This window comes from Lissotriton vulgaris, chromosome 5 (assembly GCF_964263255.1).
Source record: "Lissotriton vulgaris chromosome 5, aLisVul1.2, whole genome shotgun sequence".
Taxonomy (NCBI): domain Eukaryota; kingdom Metazoa; phylum Chordata; class Amphibia; order Caudata; family Salamandridae; genus Lissotriton; species Lissotriton vulgaris.
This window is the reverse complement of record NC_141693.1, coordinates 1,291,804,321-1,291,825,754: the sequence shown is the minus strand read 5'-3', so window position 1 is coordinate 1,291,825,754 and position 21,434 is coordinate 1,291,804,321. Positions and strand designations below refer to the sequence as shown.

At 41.8% G+C, this 21,434-nt stretch overlaps 1 protein-coding gene across 1 annotated transcript in view; it reads right to left on the bottom strand.

The window, feature by feature from the left end:
- Nucleotides 1–630: 630 nt before the first annotated feature.
- The window catches only part of LOC147712486 (protein FAM107B-like), a 79,672-nt gene continuing 58,868 nt past the window's right edge, over nt 631–21,434 (bottom strand). The window contains exon 5 of the mRNA XM_086920345.1: nt 631–964. Coding sequence (XP_086776471.1) covers nt 842–964 — 123 coding nt within the window. The 3' untranslated portion in view covers nt 631–841. The remainder of the gene's footprint in view (nt 965–21,434) is intronic.

Sequence of the window (21,434 nt, the reverse complement as noted above, 5' to 3'; positions counted from 1 at the left end):
TATATATATATATATATTACTTCCTTGTGATTTTGCTTCTGCCTATAGTGCATTTCTGGATTGTTTATTAGCATGTTTATCTAAAAAGGTTCGGTCTGCCGCCGTGTCTCTAATACCTTCTTCCTCCTCTCGCCTCTGTTGCTGCTGTCAGCGTGTAGAGTTTGACTCAGCTTCCAAGAGAAGGACGAGCGCGCCCTCTGCTGTCACAGTTTACAACTGCTTCCAGGTCTATCTTATGACGGTACACACTTCGCTACGTTCAGCTTTGGAACAAGAACAGCAAGCACGGTTTCATTTATTAACTTCGTTCTCATAAATCTCATTTTTCTGCAGAGAGGTGATACAGCAAAGCATCTCCCTGCAAGCACAAATGCACATTCTAGAAAGCGAGAGCCACATTCTCCTGCTTGACAATATTGAAGCTCGGGCCCTATTTGGCTCAGACTTTATTCACAACATGAAGTCGTCTTCCTACATCTGCCAAACAGGCAGTTCTGCATCGATGACCACTCGAATCCAGTGCATTTGTAAAGTGTTTCAGGTAGGAGACTTTTCGTCCACATTACATTGCAACTTTAGCTCTCTTACGTCTGCCGGATTGCTGCTAGCCCCATGAATTGTAAATAAAGTATGTGAGGTACTTTGGAGCTCCCCTTGCATGGCATACATAGGTCGTTTAATTCATGCCAAAGGAATACTAGTTTTATCTTCCCAGAACGCCGGCGACAGACGTCAGAATGCACGACTTCCCCCTGCCAGTCCACTAAGGCACGTGCTTTGCCGCCTGTTACTGTAAGATCCCACCGGCGAACATTGAACGCTCGCGATGTTTCCTTGGGTCTCAGGTTTGGTGATGCTCTCTGTCCCCGGGAAGCTGGACTTTCTTCAGGCCTTCTTTGACTTGGATGAACTCTGGCACCGTGGCAGGCGTCCCCTGAGAAGCCAGCTGCTGCTCCCGTTCATACTGAGAAGAAAAAGAAGTATGAAGTTCATGTTACAATAGACATAACGCGAAAAGCCAAGACAACTAAAAAAGATCTCACGGTTCACTGGGCAAAATTGGTGTCATTTGAGTAAATTGTACTATAAACATTCAAATTTAGGAGTCAAATTATTTCGAGGTTTCAGAGTCTATACAAGACGTAGGACAAATTAGCATGTGCTAATGTGATCTCTAAAAGAATGAGGCTCAGACCTAACTAGAACATATAAGTCTTATTTACAGCTCCTAAATGTAACTACGCGAATGACAAATGTCCTAGAATGCTTCCTATCATTGACACTGTAGCCTATGGTCAATTCTAAAACAATAATCCAAAAGTATTCAGATTTGTACAACAATTCAAATAAACAGAAGCATGAATTCATTCAATTGTCAATTCTCAATTTATTTCCATTTTGTAAAATGGGTCAGGCGTGATGATATTTTGTAATATTCAGATTAAATTTGGAGCAGCAGGGCTCCTTCATCAGGGATTCGTCATGGGGCGCTTTCTGGTGCAACACTCTGACACCAGTATTTCACGCAATAAGAGGAGCAGCAAGTATACCAACATCCTGGAGAGGCTCAATAATAAGCCCGATCTACAAAAAGGGAGCCAGGAACGACCCGAGCAGCTACCGTCTTATAGCCCTTATTGATACAGAGGCCAAATACTACGCAGGCCTCATTTTGGAGGAACTAACATCTTGGGCATCAGAAAAAAACATCATCGCAGCAACCCAAACTGGATTCCGCAGCGGCCAGGGCACCTCAACCAACATCCTGGCACTTACCCTTCTGGCCGACGCTGCAAAAACCTCTAAGGGTGCACTCTTCATGTGCTTCATTGACTATAGTGCCGCGTTCGACCACGTGGATCGGCAAAAACTCTGGCGGAAGCTGGACAGATGAGGAATCCCAGGCCCACTCTTACAACAACTGGTAATGCTATACACCGATACCTGGGTCAGAATCAAGCTGGATTCTGGCTCGCATCTCTCGAGACAAATTAAGACCAGTAAAGGCCTGAAACAGGGCTGCGTCCTAGCCCCCATGATGTTCAACCTTTTTCTCGCAGACCTCCCCGACGAACTGGAGACAGTTAAATCTCATGCTCCAAGACTAGGCAACATCACGCTTTCAAACCTTCTATACGCGGATGACCTAGTCCTCATCAGTCGGTCCCCCATCGGCCTTCAACACCTCCTCAACAAAACCAACGCATTTTCAAAAATCAACTCATTAACCATCAATCTAAACAAATCAAAAGTAATGACAATAAACTATCACAAAAAACGGAAACCCACATGGTTCCTGAACGGACAGAGGTTAGACCAGGTAACCTCCTACAAATACTTAGGCGTCATAATAGACGGCAATGGCTCTTTCAAGCAACAACTAGAGGCCATTCGCCGAAAGGGCACGACATTCCACCTATCGATAAAGCCCCTGCAGAAAGCACTCCCAGACCGGTCCCTGGGCCCTCTCCTACAGGTAATAAGAGCTTGCTTACAGCCCATGCTCACCTACGGCAGCGAGGCCATGAGGGGAAAATACGCAACAACACTAGATAAAACCATCAGTCGAGCATTCAGGGCAATATTTCATCTCCCCATCAACTCATCACCAGCACAAATTCGGCTCGAATTCGGCCTGTAGAAACAAGAGGTCGAGAGAAGAGGTGCATACTTAAAAAGCTGGCGGAAAATCAGAGACGCGGACCATGGAACCCTAAACGTCCATCTATGGACAGAACTAAACATAAGAGACAACTCACCTGCAAGAACCTACTTAATGGACTCCCTGAAGGTCTTAGGACTTGCAGACCTATGGGAGTCGGCTACTGACCCTCGTACCTTTAAAAAAGTGGTGTCAAAAGTCACCAAGATGGTGTCATCAATTGAGGACAAAGCCACCCTAGCCAAGAGAGCGCACGGCTGGGTGGTGCTGAACGGTTACAGCGCTCTTAAACCACAAGACTACCTAATGATGGGACTCACACAGAAGACTAAAAACAAGTTTCTTAACATGCGCATGGGTAGAATCCCCATAGCTCCGCACCTGGCACCATGGTTAAGGGAAAATCACGCAAATCATTGCCGCCTCTGTCTCTCTGCAAAAGAAGACCTTATACACATTATCTGCATTTGCACAAACCTCCAGGACATAAGGCGCTCCCAGCTTCGAGCTTTATGGAACCAGAAGGGCATTACGAGCTGCAGGCAGGCCGTGATACTCTGTTTTAACCCTAATGAAACTCAGCTAAATTACCGAATAACAAAATACTTTGATATAGTGGCCAAAAGACTGAACGAAAAAACCAGAGGGTACTCTCTAGCAGAAGTCAAATAATAACAAAACAAACACCCCTGGCAATCATGGCCATCAAAAGAGGAAGCATTTAAGCCTACAAAAACTCCACAGACTCTTATGCAACTAAAGCTGAGACTTTTTAGATTTTGAACCACTGCACCTTACTTGTTTTAACGAAGAAACAGACCTTTTAAAAAAATTTGTACGTTTTATAATTGTGAGTTTTAATTAACTGTACAATAAACAAACCTTAAACCATACCTTGTAGTATCTTAAATTCACAAACACAATTATAAATGGCAGATTGCTTTGGAATTACTCGGGACAATCATTATTTTCAAAATGTAGTCGCGGGTTAGGGAACATGTAAAAATATATAGAAGCAGACCTCTAAATAGCACTTTATATTGACAAAAGCGAATTCAGAATAACCCATCTTCGCCATAGTACCTTCACGTCCAGCAGGATATTTTTACAAGGTCCCTGTCCCAGCCACAGCCTTACACTCCGCATCTTTTTATCAATAAACCCTACCAGTGGCTTTTTATAGGATCACTTGTGCTCATGTGGTCATCCAGTCTTTCCTGTTAAAATTGTGGGTAATTCTAGAGAGCTTGAAAGGCATGCATCTTTAAACACAGTCACACAGTCTTCTTTTTAAATGTCTGACTGTAATCAGGTTGTCCGTTCATCCTACTTTGCATACAGTTAATCTCACTTACTTTTAGAAAACATTCGCACACATATTTACACACGTTGCCTGGACATTCACCTCAACACTCACAGTGTAGTAGGCTTCAGTACAAGCACTTCGCAGTATCTCACAAATTCCATTTCACATCTCTAAAAACCTCATGAGCTAATAAACTTTTTATGTCAAAGGAAATGTTAGTAGAATTAAATGGATGAATGAATATATGAACTAAACATATTATCTGTGAATTAATTTATGTGGATAGTCATATGGGTTAAGTCAATGATGTTTTTTCTAAAATATCATTCGATTTGGAAGAATTAGCTACTGAATGAAGTGGATCACGTGAAGGAGGCGGATAGAATGACATTAAATGTCCAGGCACCTTGAATGACTGAATTTAGACTGAAAAGCGTGTCACTCTATTCCAAGGTGGATGTTGCTCAAGCGCTGTAGAAGTAACAGCGTTTCGAACAGGACATGGAAATGTTTACCCCAGGGGATGACATGAACTAAACCTTATTGTGCCATCGGTGGCTTTGCAAGAGTGGCATGGACCCACCATTCTTTAAATCACTTGCGACTACCAACACAAAGTATCACAGTGAGAATGACATACATGAATGGGGGAGTGGAATGGAGGATACCGAGAGGGAATGCGCCTCTTGTACTGCTTGGTCCACACCCGTCATGCTGACATGCGTCCTCAGTTTGATCTCTTACCGTGTGCTCAATGTGATGTATTGGGTGCAAGATCACTGCTGTGGAAAAGCAGTAGTTTTTTGGGGGGGCAAATATTACTTCACTAGTAATAAGTTTGGAGTTGAAAACCCAACTTTGGGATTCCGTATCTGGTAATATACCTGGGAATGAGGCTTGCCCTGTCCTCTCTGTAAAAGTTAGCACAGGTCTGTTAAAGCTCCTACTCAAATAAAATTAGCAACATATTTTACATACACTAGTACACACTCACCGTGGAATGTTATGGAATCCTTTTTTGCCTTTACACCCTACATCATGAATTGAGACCACAACTGAAAGCAATGGGATACTGAAGTTCTTGTTGCTGGAAACCTTAACCTCAGTAGTGTACAAACTTCAACAAAACATAACCAGGATGAAAGCTTTTATATTAAGAATACAAAGCAAATTAGAAGAAGCTTATGGTGCCTAGGCAACCAAATAGCAATCTAGACAGTATCAAGTGAGCTTTGAATACAGGCTCCCAAGGTCAAGATGAAAGCACGGTAACACTAGGGAAAAAGCCTAAATGTGGCTCACTAGATGCAGGCTCCATGTTCAGCTGTAAAAACTGTGAAATCATTGCATAGCATAACATCTGAACCATTTACTAATTAGTCATACTTTAATCTTTACTTTCCAGCCGGTAATGAAGAAAGAACTGTGGTGCAGGTACTGGAACTTTGGAGTTGATGAATCCTAGTGTCTCAACACGAGAGCACGATGTAGTGGTAGAGAAATGTGGGAGAAGCACTGGGATCAGCTGGTCTGGAGTCTGATGAGCTGGAGCCTGAAGAGATGCCACTACTTCCTGTTCAGAAGTTTCAAAGGCACGCAGAGAGGTCCCAGACCAGTTGTGGTTTTAATAATGAGTCGCACAAAAGAGCTGGAGTCGCATACAGTGCTTCAGCCAGAGGTAGCCTCACAGGCAAGCAGCGGGTTCTAAGCCGGGAGTGCCTTTCAAACTGAGCGACACCAGGGCTCCACATGGGCGTCCTGACCTGACAGTCTGGTACTGTCGGGTCAGGACGATCACATAAGTACAAGTGATCACACAACTAGCTACCAGTAAGACTGGAAGACATCATGTAAAGGAGAATGACATCATGTAAAGGAGATTGCAGTGATTGTGAAACAGCCTTTTTCCCACTAACTTTCAAAGTGCTTGACAATGTAAAGACTGAATTCAGAATATTTAAAACTCACTTTTGTTAAAATTAAAAACTATATTTCGAGATATGTTATTATATAGTGTTCGGTTTAGAGTATCTACCCCATGACTGCATTAAAAATGTTTATTACTTTATGTTTACGTGTATTTGGATAAAATAAGGTATGCCTCACTCACACTACAATTCTATTTATTCTAAAGGCGGTTTGACAATGTATTACTAATAATTTTAAATGTATTGCTTTACATTTCCCTCAATAAGGAGTGTGGGAGCTTCGAAATGGATTAGAAAATTGCCTGATGTTATGTAATTTGAAACACTACAAAAACATGCAGATGCATCGAGAATGATCTATTTAGGGAATTCAACTGCTATATTTATTTGTATGTTTTACACACATTATGCTTTTAATGAGACATTTATTTTGATTTAAATGTAAATAACCAACAACAGGGCGTGACAAAGGTGCTGATGCTAATCATTATCACACAAGCGAGGAAGATTCCATCTGGTCAATCCCAGACATCAACATCCACCCAATAAGGGGCTGGACCCCATTAGTTTTACAGATGAACTCATTCACACTCAGCCACTCACTAAGGGCATGCAATGGTCGATTTCCCTCTGATAGCTCGTAAAAATTTTACTTTTAATAAGTTGGGACAGGCATCTATATTAGATTATATTTTTGTAGACGTCGAACTATGGCATAAAACCAGAGATTTTTTTATTATTTCCGAAATGAAAGCGACCACAATCCGCTGGTCTTAAAAATAGCTCTCCCTGTGCCCAAGGACCATCACAGCACACCCACACATCCCACTCCAAACTTAGTATCAATTGAAGGAGGTAGATGAGTAGGTTGGGGAACATTTGCACAGTCGACGGAAAAAGTGGCCACCTTGTACAAACAAATCACCGCCTTTTTAGAAACTGCATTTCGATTGTTCGAAAATACTTGCGGTCCAGAATCACTGTTGTCAATAGGACAAAACCATCAGGATATGTTTTTAAAACTGGCAGAGTTATTTTATATTAGTGATAAGATTAGACTGGACCCTAAACCCAAGCATACCTGGTATAACAAAACTAGTAGCAAAGCTAAACATGGTCTATTAATAAGCATCAAAGAGAATGATAATCCACATATCAAAGAAACCAGGGCCCAATTCAAAACAATCATAGCTGAAGCTAAAACCAGCTGGGAGATAGATAAATGGGAAGCCATCAAAATAGCCTTAGATAATCGAGATATGCGAGGCTTCTGGAACCTAGTTAAAACAGAAACCTGAAGGCAATTCAGCCATTGGACCAAACCTAGGGGAAGAAGTCTGGAGATCCTATTTTAAAATGTTATACTTCAAGGTCTGTAGATGGAGCTGTAGCTGGAAGGGAAGTATTAGCAGATATAAACCCCTCAAATATTAATGCCCCTCCTGCACAATGAAAGAGATTTCAGTGGCATTGGGTAATTTGCTTCCAGCCAAGGCACCCGGGCTAGATAGAATTCCAGGTGACCTATTTCAAAACGAGCAAGCAGTGTGGACACCTTATTTATGGACACTATTCAACGCCATCCTACAAGGCATGGCGCTGCCCCCGACCTGGACAGAGGCAGAAATTATTCCTATTTATAAAAAAGGCACATCACTCAATCCAGCAAACTACCGCCCAATAAGTCTCATGTACGTCGCCCCAAAAATATTTGCTGGTATCCTCTGTGGTCGTTTGCAATCTTGGATAGAAGAAAATAATGTTTTAACACCTTTACAAGCTGGCTTTAGGACCAAAACCTCAACCATCGACCAGATCTTTAGCATGCAGCTGATCCATTGGAAAACTGTGGTCTTAGAGGGTGGCAGCCTCTACCCCACCTTTGTGGATCTTAAATCCGCATTTGATACAGTCCAGCATGATCAGCTATGGGGCAAACTCAGTGACATGTGAGTACCTGCCTATCTATGCCACCAGCTGAAACGCTTGCACCAGAACACCTTCGCGAGAATTAGATACAGCAAAAAAGGTGAATTGACAGCCCCCTTTCCGGTAATTTGCTTCCAGCCAAGGCACCCAGGCTAGATAGAATTCCAGGTGACCTATTTCAAAACGAGCAAGCAGTGTGGACACCTTATTTATGGACACTATTCAACGCCATCCTACAAGGCATGGTGCTGCCCCCGACCTGGGCAGGGGCAGAAATTATTCTTATTTATAAAAAAGGCACATTACTCAATCCAGCAAACTACCACCCAATAAGTCTCATAGACGTCACCCAAAAAATATTTTCTGGTATCCTCCGTGGTCGTCTGCAATCTTGGATAGAAGAAAATAATGTTTCAACACCTTTACAAGCTGGCTTTAGGACCAAAACCTCAACCATCGACCAGATCTTAAGCATGCAACTGATCCATTGGAAAACTGTGGTCTTAGAGGGTGGCAACCTCTACCTCACCTTTGTGGATCTTAAATCCGCATTTGATACGGTCCAGTGTGATCAGCTATAGGGCAAACTCAGTGACATGGGAGTTCCTGCCTATCTATTCCACCAGCTGAAACGCTTGCACCAGGATACCTTCGCGAGAATTAGGTACAGCAAAAAAGATGAATTGACAGCCCCCTTTCCTGTAGAGAAAGGGGTGAGACAGGGATGCGTCCTAGCCCCGACCCTGTTCTCCCTCTTTTTAAATGGTTTAATCGAAACTCTACTTGCAAGGAAAGACATAGATTCACTGAGGCAAGCGAACCGCAAAAATTCCAGCTTTAATGTTTGCGGATGATACGCTCCTACTCTCTAAGTCTCCCATGGGCATGCAGCGGGTATTGGAGGAGTTTTTTTCCTTCTGTGGGAAGAGGGATTTGGAGATAAACCTCCAAAAAACAAAATGCATGGTCTTTCATGCCAATACCACCCATTGTCCACACCCCCAAATGGAAGGCAGGGCCTTAGAGAGGGTGTCCATTTTTGATTACTTGGGCTTTACACTCAATGACAAGATGGATTGGAGGACCCAAGTAAAGAAAGACAAACTAAAATTGACACAGTCTACATGGGGCATATAAAAGTATACAAAAACTGCACACAGAAAGTGATAGGACCCCAGCAGAAATATACAAAATACAGGCAAGGGGGGCATCACTATATGGAGCAGAACTCTGGGGTTATTGTCCATCTAACACATTATCCATGACAGAGAACGCCTTCCTCAGGCAGCTGTTGGGCCTCCCCATGAGCACTCCCTTAACACCATTAAGGAGGGACCTGGGGATTGGCCCCTTTGCTGATATAATCGCCTCTCGACCACTCCTATTCTGGTGCCGTCTTTGGAGCACACCTGAGCTAGCCAATTATAGGGAGGAACTGAAGGATATCATGACTATCTTGGGCGCAGGGAATATACCATGGCTGTCCCACATTAGGAATACATGGCAAGCATTGGGGAAGGCAAATATGTGGACAACACCGAAGAGATCTGTCCCTCCATTCCCATAAAGTCCCTATTTCTTGCCTTTAAGGAACATAAGTTTCCCCAACTATGCCAGAGCATCAACGCAAGCAGTCTGACTTTCAGATTCCTGGATGTCAAACTGCAATATAAGATAGAGCCGGCTTGGGATAGTATACATCCATTACTGGCGAAGAAATTGTTCCTCCAATTTAGACACGGGGTGCTCCCGCTACGAGGACTCACAAATAAATGGAAGGGAGTAATAAAATTAGATTGCCCAGGGTGTAACTTGGTCGAAAAAACAGAACTCCATGTAATTCTTTTTTGTCCCGCCTATAGAAGGTCAAGTTCCAAGTGGGTGCTCCAGCTCTGTAGAAATGTGGGGCTTAGGCACGACACTAAGGCTTTTAGGCTGAATAAATATGGAACAAACCCATTATTTGTGTGTGCTATTTCCAGGTTCCTATCTGCAATGTGGGGCATACGCAGGGCCATTTTAAAGAAAAAGAACTTGGGAAAAACGTAATAGTGTATATTTATTAATTATGAAGCTCAATATTTCAGCCAGAAATACTGTTCTGAAATGTTTCCCTTGGGCTGCTCCATCTTCTCATTCTTTCCTTTTATTGCATATATCGCAATTGTTTTTAATGTTTTTTTAATAATATGCTTATGGATTACCAGTCAAAGATAGATATCTTAGGTTGCTAATACATGGGAGACCAGTCGATGCTTAGTCAGAAAATATTGTAAAATCTGCATTTGTATTTCCCTCCCCGGTTTTATGGATACTTTTTATTATTTTGAATATTTGTCCTTTGTATTATATGTAATTGTATTATTGTATGTGCTTTTATGGCTGTTCAGCCGAAATAAAGTTCTTTGACTGATTGACTAGCTAATCATTATCGTAGCTGCTGTTGCTGTGAACCAAAGGTGAAAGGCATGGATCATACAGGAAAGGCATTGTAACGTTATAAATAATTAAAATCAGGTGTGCTCTCAGGATGCGATTCTTTCACAGGTCCTAAAAGAGTATAAGGCATTAGTGACCCTTTCAGCCAATCTTGGCTTTCTGCCCAACAACACCTTGCATTCTGGTATTTGTAGTTTTCCCATGCTGTTGCACCTACAGGACCAGTCTTGCATGGAAGGCACTGTTGGGAAAGTTCCACAGTTCCGTGAAGGTGATCTGGACCATGTGGCAGCTATGGGTGCTAAGCCGCTGATAGACACCCCTGCTATGAGATGGTGTTACGGATGCTTCCGATGGGCTTTAGCAACATCAACACTTTTTCTTGTATGCAGCCGGAGCTCTTGGGTGGTGCCACCATCGAGAATGGATGGAAGGAAGATCCACAGAAGCAACAAAGGAGATGGACTGTTTGCAAAATGGCCAAAGGACACAACCAAGAACATGATGCTAATTTACTTTGTTCCTGTAATAGAGTGATGTGGATCATTGTTTTTGAGGTAACCAGTGGACTGGAGTCATGCTAGCAACAGTCCTATTGTTTGTGACCTAGGGTTCTTTTCAAACTAAATTATTTTTGAAAAAAGTTGCTCCAAAGCATCCATCGCCGAGCATTGAAGTAGCTTCCCCCTGAGAATCTTGCTCATGCACTGCATGGAGTGGACACTTCATATTCCCTTTAGCTGCATAGATCAATCAACTTTCCCAAACTGATACATTTATTTTATACATTTTATTTATGGTGAACGATGCAACCAAGATTCCGCTGTGATTCTTAAAAAACACACATGTGTAAGTCCATGACAGGGTTAATTTGCTTTTACCCAATATTTAAAACAAATGTTTAAAGCAGCTTTAATGCAAAAAGAAAAAGATGCTGGATCAACTTAAAAACAATATCCAGTTCTTTGTTAAAAAAAAAAGCTGAGGGAGAGTAGTGTAAAACTTGCATCAGGTACCACTGGTTTCTTAGTCCTATTTCAGGTACATTACATTAGTTACCAGCCCCCCCCCTACCTCCTCTCTCTCTTTTTGCTTCTAATAAATCTCTTTTCAATTTGTCTTATTCTCCGCACATGTCCTTTGAGTTCTCCCCTCTTTCGGTCTGTTGTTTTCCCCTTCCCCAGTTCCACCTGCTTTCTGTACTCATCTCCTACTCTTCCTAGCCACAGCTCCTTCTCAGCTCTTCAGTCTGAAGCCTGGCGCCGAGGCCTCCAGACATGCTGACAATGCAATGTGTTCAATTAGGGCTTACCTTTAGGCACCGGTTCAGCTGGGCTTATGCCCAAGGTGGCTAGTTTCAGAGGGGCACATTGAGATCAACAACAAACCTGCTTTTAATGACTCAGTTACTTACCGGTAATCCTCATTATTATTCCTTCTTTGGGTGAATTCTGTCCACTGAACACGAAGTACTCATGGGTGAAGACGGAGGAGGAAGGTAATCATTTATTTGATTTAGGATAGCTAGCACCTGTTACTTCTCTTGAGACACTGCATACATTTTCTTATTCCCTTCTTAGGCCCTCTCCATAACACTCACACTTGCTCCTTTTCATGGCCTCTCACTTCCAATGTAGCACCTGAGGAGGCAAATCAGAGGAGGGGACCAAACCGGTAAAGACACCCCCTAAAGTCAGTGGCAGACTTTTCATAACTCGCTACATTGCCCCTCAGGTGTCCCACCCCCACACCCTTCCCTCACCCCTGCTCTGTGACTGTTAGACAGTGATTTAAGGGGTACACATTTTTAAGTAAGTGACATAGGTATAGTAGTTTACAGTCAGGATTGCAGGCATAATCAGGGCCAGACTGAGAACTCAAAGCTGCCCTGGCACTTTCCTCAGACCAGCCCCTTGTGAATCACTGCCTGTTCCCATGAGGCTGAACATGCTTGCTTGCAGCTTTTGTTACCAGGGGTCGATGCTGCAGCACGGTTGCAACGCATGCACCCAATAATACACCCTACACTTGCAGCCGCCTGAGGAAATGCCTGATGCCCTATATGGCCAGTCTGGCCCTGGACATAATTGGTATCAGATAGCAGACCAAATTTATAGAGCATCCGCAGCAATATTATGCAGCATAATACTAACTCCTGGTATATTTAGTGTTTGGAAAAAGTTCTGAGGGAAGAGAAAGGAGTATAGAGGGGAGGATGTACAGAAGTGTGCCAAATCAGGCTTTGCCTGGGGTGCTTTCTTAAACGAGGCCGGCCTTGCACTCAGTGCATGAACACATTTGTGCCATTGTGCTGCAGAAGGCAAAGGCCAACTGCGACCGTGCTTTAAGACTCAGTATAGCCAAGGCGGTAGGTGGAAGAGTACGATACAAGGGTCCTGGTTTGAGTTGGGTGCACGGTTGGATTTGCCTAAGGGCTATCAGGTAGTGCCTGAAGGGCTGGTCTGACAGGTCAGTGTGCGGGCCAGTTTTTGGGGATGTTTGTGGGCCTGTTTTATGGTCTAGTGGGCGGGTGTTCACTGTTGATTTCTGATAATGAGGCAAACATTGCCTTCAGCAAGCTGAAACCATGCAGTCTTTCATACCTTGAAAAATACCCAGCCAGCATGTCTTTACAGGTTCTGAACTGCCCCAAATTAGGAAGCATGGGCCCTTTTTAGCTATCTAATTCATTAATCAGGCCACTTATAATTTGGTGCCCAGGTCTATTTTCTGTCCCAGTCAGACCTTGGTTGGGTTCATAGCTTCATCCAGCCCCCACCTCCCCTCCCTCTGCAATGAGACAAAGCTGTATCGGCCGTAGGGCAAGATATTATGTCTACTTCATCCATACTCCTTTTCACAGAGCAGGACTTTACATAATTCAATTTCCTAACTCAAATCCCTATAGGAAAGAAGGGGCGTTCAAAATGGGAAGAAAATAAACAAATGAAAGACACATTTTGATTTCATCCAGACGTTGAATTTAAATGTTTTATACTGTTATGGATGCAAGAAAGCTTAGCAAATGGATGTATACAGCTACAAAACAAGGGCATGTAGTTGACCGAGCTAAAAGGGCACAGAGTACAAACACAAATGAAAGACAAGGCAGAACTTCTGAACTTCAAGCACAAACTCATGCTTGAATGATAAGTGAGCAGGACAACTGCAGGGACTATGAAAAGAAATAGCATTCTGTGCTGGTGGAAGCTGGATGCTGCTCCTTGAACAAAATGCTGTCTTTATTTATTTATTTAAATCAGTAGTGAATCCAAAGAAACATTATTACTATTAAACCAACATACAAGATGTAATCAAATATCCACATAGCAATCATTATTATAGCACAATTTAAAAATGTGTAAATTTGCCTTACATGAATAATTTCAATAATACCATATATTTTCCTCATGTATGGGTTTCAAAATGACATAAAAAAATTATTCAGCCATTACACATTTACTGATGGATGATTCATCAAAAGCATTACTGCTTCATCATGGCCTGTTTTGCCACTATTGAATAGATGTATTGATATATTTATTGTGATCGTTCGAAAGTCCTGGAGAAACAAAAACAGTACATGCATGTATCTTGCACCAAGGTGTTACAAAATTGACAACTTGGATGACAATGTGCGACTCCATTTTCTACCCACGTATTAATTCCTAAAGCAAGTGACCCGAATTTGAATTTCATAAAAAATTTCTGAACTCGCAGACGTAATTGTAATTGCATTTATATAGCGCTTACTACGCCTAATGAGGCGTACAAGCACTTTTCGGTGAGTTGCTCACTACTCCGGAACCCAAAAATGATTAATGGTGGAATAGTATAAGGAAATATGAGTTCATTTGAGCAGTGGATATGTGAGCCTGTTAGTTAGTTGGGTTGAAAGGATAATGGAGGGCTAGAAGAGGGAAGAGTCGAAAAAGTGTGTATTGGGAGATCATTGTAGTACGATGAGGTGTGGGTAAGTAAAAGGACAGATGGAGGAGAGTCTATAGAAATGAAGTCAGGAGATCATTATAGTAAAATGAGTTTTGGGATGAGTCGAAGGAGAGGGATAATTTAGAATGTGTTGTTTGGGAGAACATAATAGAACAATGAGGTTTGGGGTGATCCAAGAAGGGATAGAGGAAGCAAGAGACTAGAAAGGGTTATTTTGAAGATCGTAGTAGTAGAATGAGGTTTGAGATGAGTCGGAGAGTGGAGGTAGAGGATATGTGAGAAAGGGACAGGGTGAAACTTAGTTTTGTGCTTTGGAAAGAGTCAAAGTATTTTTTACAGTAGGAGTAAAGTTAAAAATAAATAGATACATAAGTACATAGAGGGTATACATGTATAGGGAAGGTAATATATCAACATTATAGTTGTATTTAATAAACTCAGACATTCAAGTGATGCTGTACATTAAGCTAATTTATTTGTGTATTTTCTTTTAACTTCATTTAAAATAATCTTTTAAATAATTCAATAGCGAAGCAATTGTAAATAAAATAGTTATGATAATATTTACATATTGTGATAAATAAATAAAATGGAGAACCATAAGCAGCTAATCAATTTAGTTATATGAACACTATGCAGTGACCGACATGTAGGGTTGCTTTTAAGTAAAACCTCATTATTCCACATTCAGGGAATATACAATTATTTTGCAGTCTTGTAATCTACCTACAATGATCTAAATCATTGTGATCGGGTTTTTTTTATTTCATGAATTTCTTTCAGTTAAAAGTCAAGGATTTCATCGAATTGTGTGAAAATAACTTGTCTTGCAAGAGATTTCATTTCTTGGCACAATACAGAAATGATTTAGTAAAATTGTAAGTATTATTTGAATCATGTGTACAATCTTGATAGATTTATGCTTGTTCAAGGCTGTTCTAAGTGAATAATTACAGTCGAGCTAGATTACCCCATGCCTCGATAACTTTTCCATAATTTAGATTCATTATAAGCATACCTTTTCAGGGCACTGATCGAATGAGATTCCGCCGCATATAAAGCTACGAAAGGAATTTTGGCAACATAAACCTGTAGTAGGGAAGAAATGTTTCTACTACCAACTGATTTAGAGAACATTTAGAGGCCAAACACTATTGATGTTGCTTTAGAAATTTGGCCCTTCACATGATTCACCCAGGTTAAGTATTTAGATATATTCATCCCTAAATAGTTGTATAAGATTTTACAACTGCCGATTTAGAGCCCTAACAATACCAATAATTTCAAAGATTCAAACCTGAAGCTCCCATTATCTTTCATTTGTTTACTATTAAATTATGATATTCTGGAAAGGAAGCTAATGCATCTAACTGCCTTTGTAGGCCATTAGGAATAAGAGACATCCGAATGTTGGCATACACTGGTAGTAAAATTATGTTATTACCTAACTTCAGAGCTTGTACATTCACGTCACTAATCTTTTTGGGACGCTGGCTAAATAAAATGTAAAGTAATGGAGGAGACAAAATGCATCCCTGTTTCAGGTCATTAAGAACAGTAATTTTAGAAGTGTACTCGGACTCATAGTCTAATAAAACGTTTAACCAATTTCAGAATACAAATTAATCAGTAGACAAAGTAAAAAGATAGGAATTCCCCAGTTTGTATATTTTTTGCCACAACGCTGATCGATCAACTTTATCAAAGGCATTACTGAAATCAACAAATGCTGCTTACAATTTAGACTTTCTTATTTTCACATATTTTTAGCCAACATCATTAGACATAGGATACTAGTAACAATGGAGCATCCCTCCTGGAAACCACATTGTTCATTTGGAAGAAGATAATTCAAATATGCCCAGGTGGACAATCTTGATAAAAGACATTTTGCATAGATTTTCCTCATTACATCCAAGACCACCACTATTCACCATTAGGTGGTAACTTTTAGGGTCAATACAATCTCCTATGCAACAGAGTATCTCAAAAGGACTAAAAATCTGGTCCGGAAAGTAGGAGTGAAGTCAATTCATGTCACGGAGAGTACTCCCGCCATCATCATCTGACCAGATTATTAGTCCTTTTTCATATTACGTCAGAACGCTGAAGGATGCGTACCGCATATGAGAAATATATATTTTAGACCCATGTTGAATTGGACCACAGACAGGCCCTACCTGGAATGTGGTGATTATACTTACAGAGAATTGTTTTTGCCCTGATGAAGTTGTTGGTGATTTTCCCCGAGACGAAACACGTGTTGGCTTTTTGGCTACATTTGGTGATGTCAACTACTCCAATTTATCATCAAGAATCTATGTTTAAAATTTCTACAATTGTTACAAGAACAAAGGAAATAAGAAAATAAAGAAGATATCTATTTGAACCTTTAAATTTGGATACTTTATTGGACTAATTATTTGACATGACTGAATTTTGAATGTTAATTTGTTCTTTGCTCGGGAGCAATATTTTGTTTATTGCTTATCCACTGTGGTTTTCCTGTCACAGAGGATTTTTGGGACGTGGGTGGCTGTTGCCATTTACTTCCCTCGAGCAAATCTTCAAGATATTTGACCATACTGCTACTTAAATATTGCTTTGCGCAAGGTGTAACCTAGCCACGCTTCAAAGTCTATTGTTAGCTAATAGGTTCATTACTTCTAAGGGTAGGGAAGGTACGCTGATTTCAGCATACAACTTCTCTATATAAGCTTTGGAATGTCTTTCAAGTAATGGGTGTTAGCTTCTTCGTGTGATCTTTGCTTAGGCATTTTGCTATAATACCACAGAACATATTGGTGTTCTTCATTGTAAGGAAGATTTGAATAGACTACCATAATTTTGTGTTTTAGGTTTCTTTCTGCTGTTTTTTTATGGCTTTGGAAAGAAAAGTTTCCTTCCTTAGATGGAATCCGTAATTGGGGGTGGACTTGTAAAAAGTTTAAATGGAGAAGATAAGACTTTCAAATGTGTTTACTTTGATACTTCCTTGAACTTGGACAAAAGATTGTAGGTAAGGGTGAGAGAAGAGCCAAATCGGGTAGGGAGTAGTAGGAGGATGTGAGTGACTGGAGCAAGTGTTTAGCCAGTGTTGGGAGGGAGTAGCTACCAGACCTTATTACACGTTTTTCACACAGGGGTAATCTGCATGAACGTGGTAGTGTGCCCTGTCTACCAAACTCCCAGTTCTGCTTAAAGTTAAGCAAATCATCATGTTTGCACCGGCAGAGCCCCCGCTGGCTCTGCCTCTTCTGGCTTCATTAGCTGAAACTGTGCACCAACGGCTCCAAGGACACCCGGCTATCAGTCGGCTATCAGTCTTAGTAACTCGGATTTTCCACCATATTTAGAGCAGATGTTCTTTTTTTTATTTTTTATTTTTATTTTTTTAATAATCTTTATTCAGATGTTTTAGACATAAATTCAACAAAAAAAATGGATACGTTAGTTACATCCATCCCATTTTTCCATGCAGGAAGCAATTACACTTGGCAATTTTTTATTTCCACCTGGATTTAGGTGAAACCACAATACATCCAAAAAGGTCAGGAAAATAAAAAGGCAATATGATTATATATACATCGTATTGCTCCACTACCCCGAGCTGGATTCCATAGATCTCTCATTCCCATTAATCCATTTGCCTAATGGTTCCCAAATTTCGGATCCTTTTTTTATGGGCCTATGTCCCCTCCGTTTGTACACTGCCATCTCCCAGCAATAGACTGAGAGGAGTTTACCCAGCCAATAATGTACGGAAGGAAGTTCATGGTTAACCGAATAGTAGCCAGACAGAGCCCCAGTACATTCATGGCTGTACACATAAATGTCTGGATCGGCCCGACTGTAACTTGATTAGAGCAGATGTTCTGATGTACTTCTTTCCTGTTTGGAAAGCCTTGCAGTCTAAACAGGAAAACAAAGAAGTGGTAGCCACATTCCAGCTTTTAGAGTTTGCGTTTATAGAACAAAAAAAATTGCCGTGTGGCAGCACTGAAAATTTTGCTTGTACAACAAACCTACAGTGCCTACTGCAGAACCGCTATGGGAGGGGCTTTTCTGAAGGCACATAGAAGATGGAGATCTCTCAATGTGTTGGACTGAAGTTTGCCAAGACAACAGAGCACACCCCCTGCTGTGTTGCCAGAACAGAATGCAACTTGTCATGGTTTAAATAATGCACTTAGTGCCTAAGAAAAGCTATTTCTTGCAAGGTTCACAGTTTAAAAAAGCTGGGCCACAATTTAAAAAAAAGATATATATCTACCAAATTCACGTAGTAGAAGAATAGGTCTCCTTTGCTGTAGCATAGCTTGCCATCTGTTGAAGTGCATATGTTTCCTCACTCTGAAATATCAATAACCGCTAACAATGAAAGTGAAATGCGTGGAAAAAAGCTAAGGAGGGCAAGAGGATATCTCATTATTTACACCTGACAATGCAAAGGTCTTTGGGTTCAACAATTCCGTTTTTGTACTTTTATATAGAGATGAGGACACTGGTGACATTCGGTAGGACAGTACCCTGCCAACTGTTTTGTGACCCTCCCCTTTCTATGCATTTTTTCAGGATGGCCTGGCTCTTAAGGAGGACCTGATAAGTGCTCAGCTGACTGGAGACTGTCTGCTTCTGCATCCCTTCAAGGGCATGAGAAGGTTCACACTGCTTAAAAGTTGCATTGCATTTCAGCCTGGCAGCCATAGAATGAATCTGCACCTTTAAAAGGTTGCAGGGAGTCACTAGCTGATATTGCTACTAAGCATGGGTGAATTTTGCGAATCTGGCGTTCGCGGATTTGCGTATTTGCGAACTCGCAATCCGCAAAATCCGCGAATTCTCGCAAATTAGCGGATTTTTTTTTGTGTTCGCAAGGGTTTATGCCAGTTCGCGAGGGTTTTGTACCAGTTCGCAATTGCGAACTTACTTGTCGGCTCGCAACGGTCACGACTTTGTTGTTTCTACGTCTGGTTCATCATCACAGGTTCACAGCACCCTCTGTTTCACCACTGCCACCCTCTGATTCACCCATGCCGCCCTCTGGTACATCACTGCCACCCTCTGATTCATCACTGTAGATTATGGGGGGGAAAAGCAAGCACACCTGCCCTGCTTCAACTGACATGAATTAATTTGGGTTTGATTAATGTGTCACTGAATTTAAACTTCCTGTCTGGCACCTGCTTCCTTATCTGTACTTTGCTTTCTGTTGCAGTGCAATTTTTTTTCCCAGGACCTTTGTGGCCTACTTGTAGCTATTCTATGAGCCTGCTGTGAGGGTCAGAGCAGGGTCATAGAACTCTGGAGGGGCCCCTCAGGAAGCACTACAGGGAATGGTTACTAATGATGACTTTGAACTTTTGCACCTGCTGAGTGCTTTCAGTTTTGCAAAACTCGTTTTTCTGCAGAACAGCAACTGTAATGCCCCAAACAAACGTAGCAACTGAACTCTGGAGGGGCCTCTCAGGAAGCACTACAGGGAATGGTTACTAATGATGAGTGAACTTTTGCACCTGCTGAGTGCTTTCAGTTTTGCAAAACTCGTTTTCTGCAGAACAGCAACTATAATGCCCCAAACAAACTTACTTGTGAAAGTTGATTTCTAAATCAAAAGTGAACCAAAGAAAGTCAAAAAGGCCTCAAATCCAAAAAAGTGCAGGCAAATGTCAACCTGAGGAGCTATTCTGATAAAAAATCATCATTTATGCTGCTTGCTGGTGGATTTCTTGTGCAGAATTGCAAATTTTGTAATTTCGCGAGTGCAAGATTGTTGCGGCCAGCCGCTTCTACATGTTCGCAATTGGGAACTCTCGCGATGCGTCGCCAAACTCCCGCGGGATCCCGCAGCAAGATCCAAAATGGCGCAGCACTCGCAAAATATCGCGAGAAAAACAACTCGGCAAATGCTGAATGACGGTAAGTGAATGCCGCACGCTGCAATATTGTATCACCAAGCAAAAAATCCGCTGCGTGCGAATTTTCGGATTTTCGGTAAATTCGCAAGAGTTCGCGGATTGCGAATTTACCGAAAATCCGCAAAATCCGCGAGCGGAAAGGATTTTCCGCCCATGCTTAATTGCTACTCCAGGGTATCATGCTCATTTGTCACACATATAGGGCAGTGTATAGTATTCAATATCCCATCCTCCAAAAGGATGTGTAAGTTCTGCTTCTGTTTTTCTCAGTACTACAGGGCCTACTGTGATTATACTCAGTCACGGGTGGGAGCAAGGTCTTTAATTTAACAACCCCCAAAAAAACAGACTTACCTCTCCGCTGGATGGGACTCGTGTCTTATCTGATCCTGCCCCTGCTCTCCTGCCAGGCTCCCTCCGGACCCTCCCCTAAGCCAATCACAACGCTGCAAGCAGTGCTGTGATTGGTGGGGATGCCGCTCAGTCAGGTCCATATGCGGAGGTCATGTTCTCCATGTAGGCTGCATTTCAGCCTGCATGGAGAAGGTCAGAGTGCTCTTGACTTGTATTGGGCAGCCCCAGAGGGCTGTCTAAACTGTCATTGTGCCCTCAGGAGTGGGCACACCACTCCCCCCTTACCTGCTCATAGAGCAGCCCTGCCCGCAACCAAACATAAAATGATAATAACTGAAAGTTATTACCATTTTATGTTTCTTCTCGCACTGCGAGAAAGCAGTAGGGCGACGCTCCTCCGCCATAGTGGAGGAGCCTCCCCTGATTATACTATTTTGGTATAAGCATAAACAGCACCTTAGTGCACTCTGGATAGATTTACAAAATGCATTGTCTCTCAAGGAGGCAACATGTTTAGGCTTGTTAGGGCACGTAATGGCCTTGGGTCAGAGGCTGTGCATGTAACCTCGTTCCTTCTTCGGCTCACCCCTTCGTTTTTCACAGAGACCCATTTCCCTTCACATCAACACCTGCACACTGACACCTACACCACAAGGACAAGATTTACTGCTGTTCACATTCCTCAACTAACCCTAACCCTATGGATTTACCACCTTAACTTGAACTATATTCCTCTATGCTGCTACACATTCGCTTCTGAGTGGACCTCACAGATCATATTACCTAATCTTTATTTTAATGAACTGCTGCACAACTCCTTTTTGCACCCAACAAAGTACATATACCAACAGCTTTAACATTTCTACACTGAGGTCTGCTGATTAACTCCGGAATGGCACTCCTGGGTGAGTTGTGTACCCTATGTAGCCTTGTATTTCTCCTGAGAG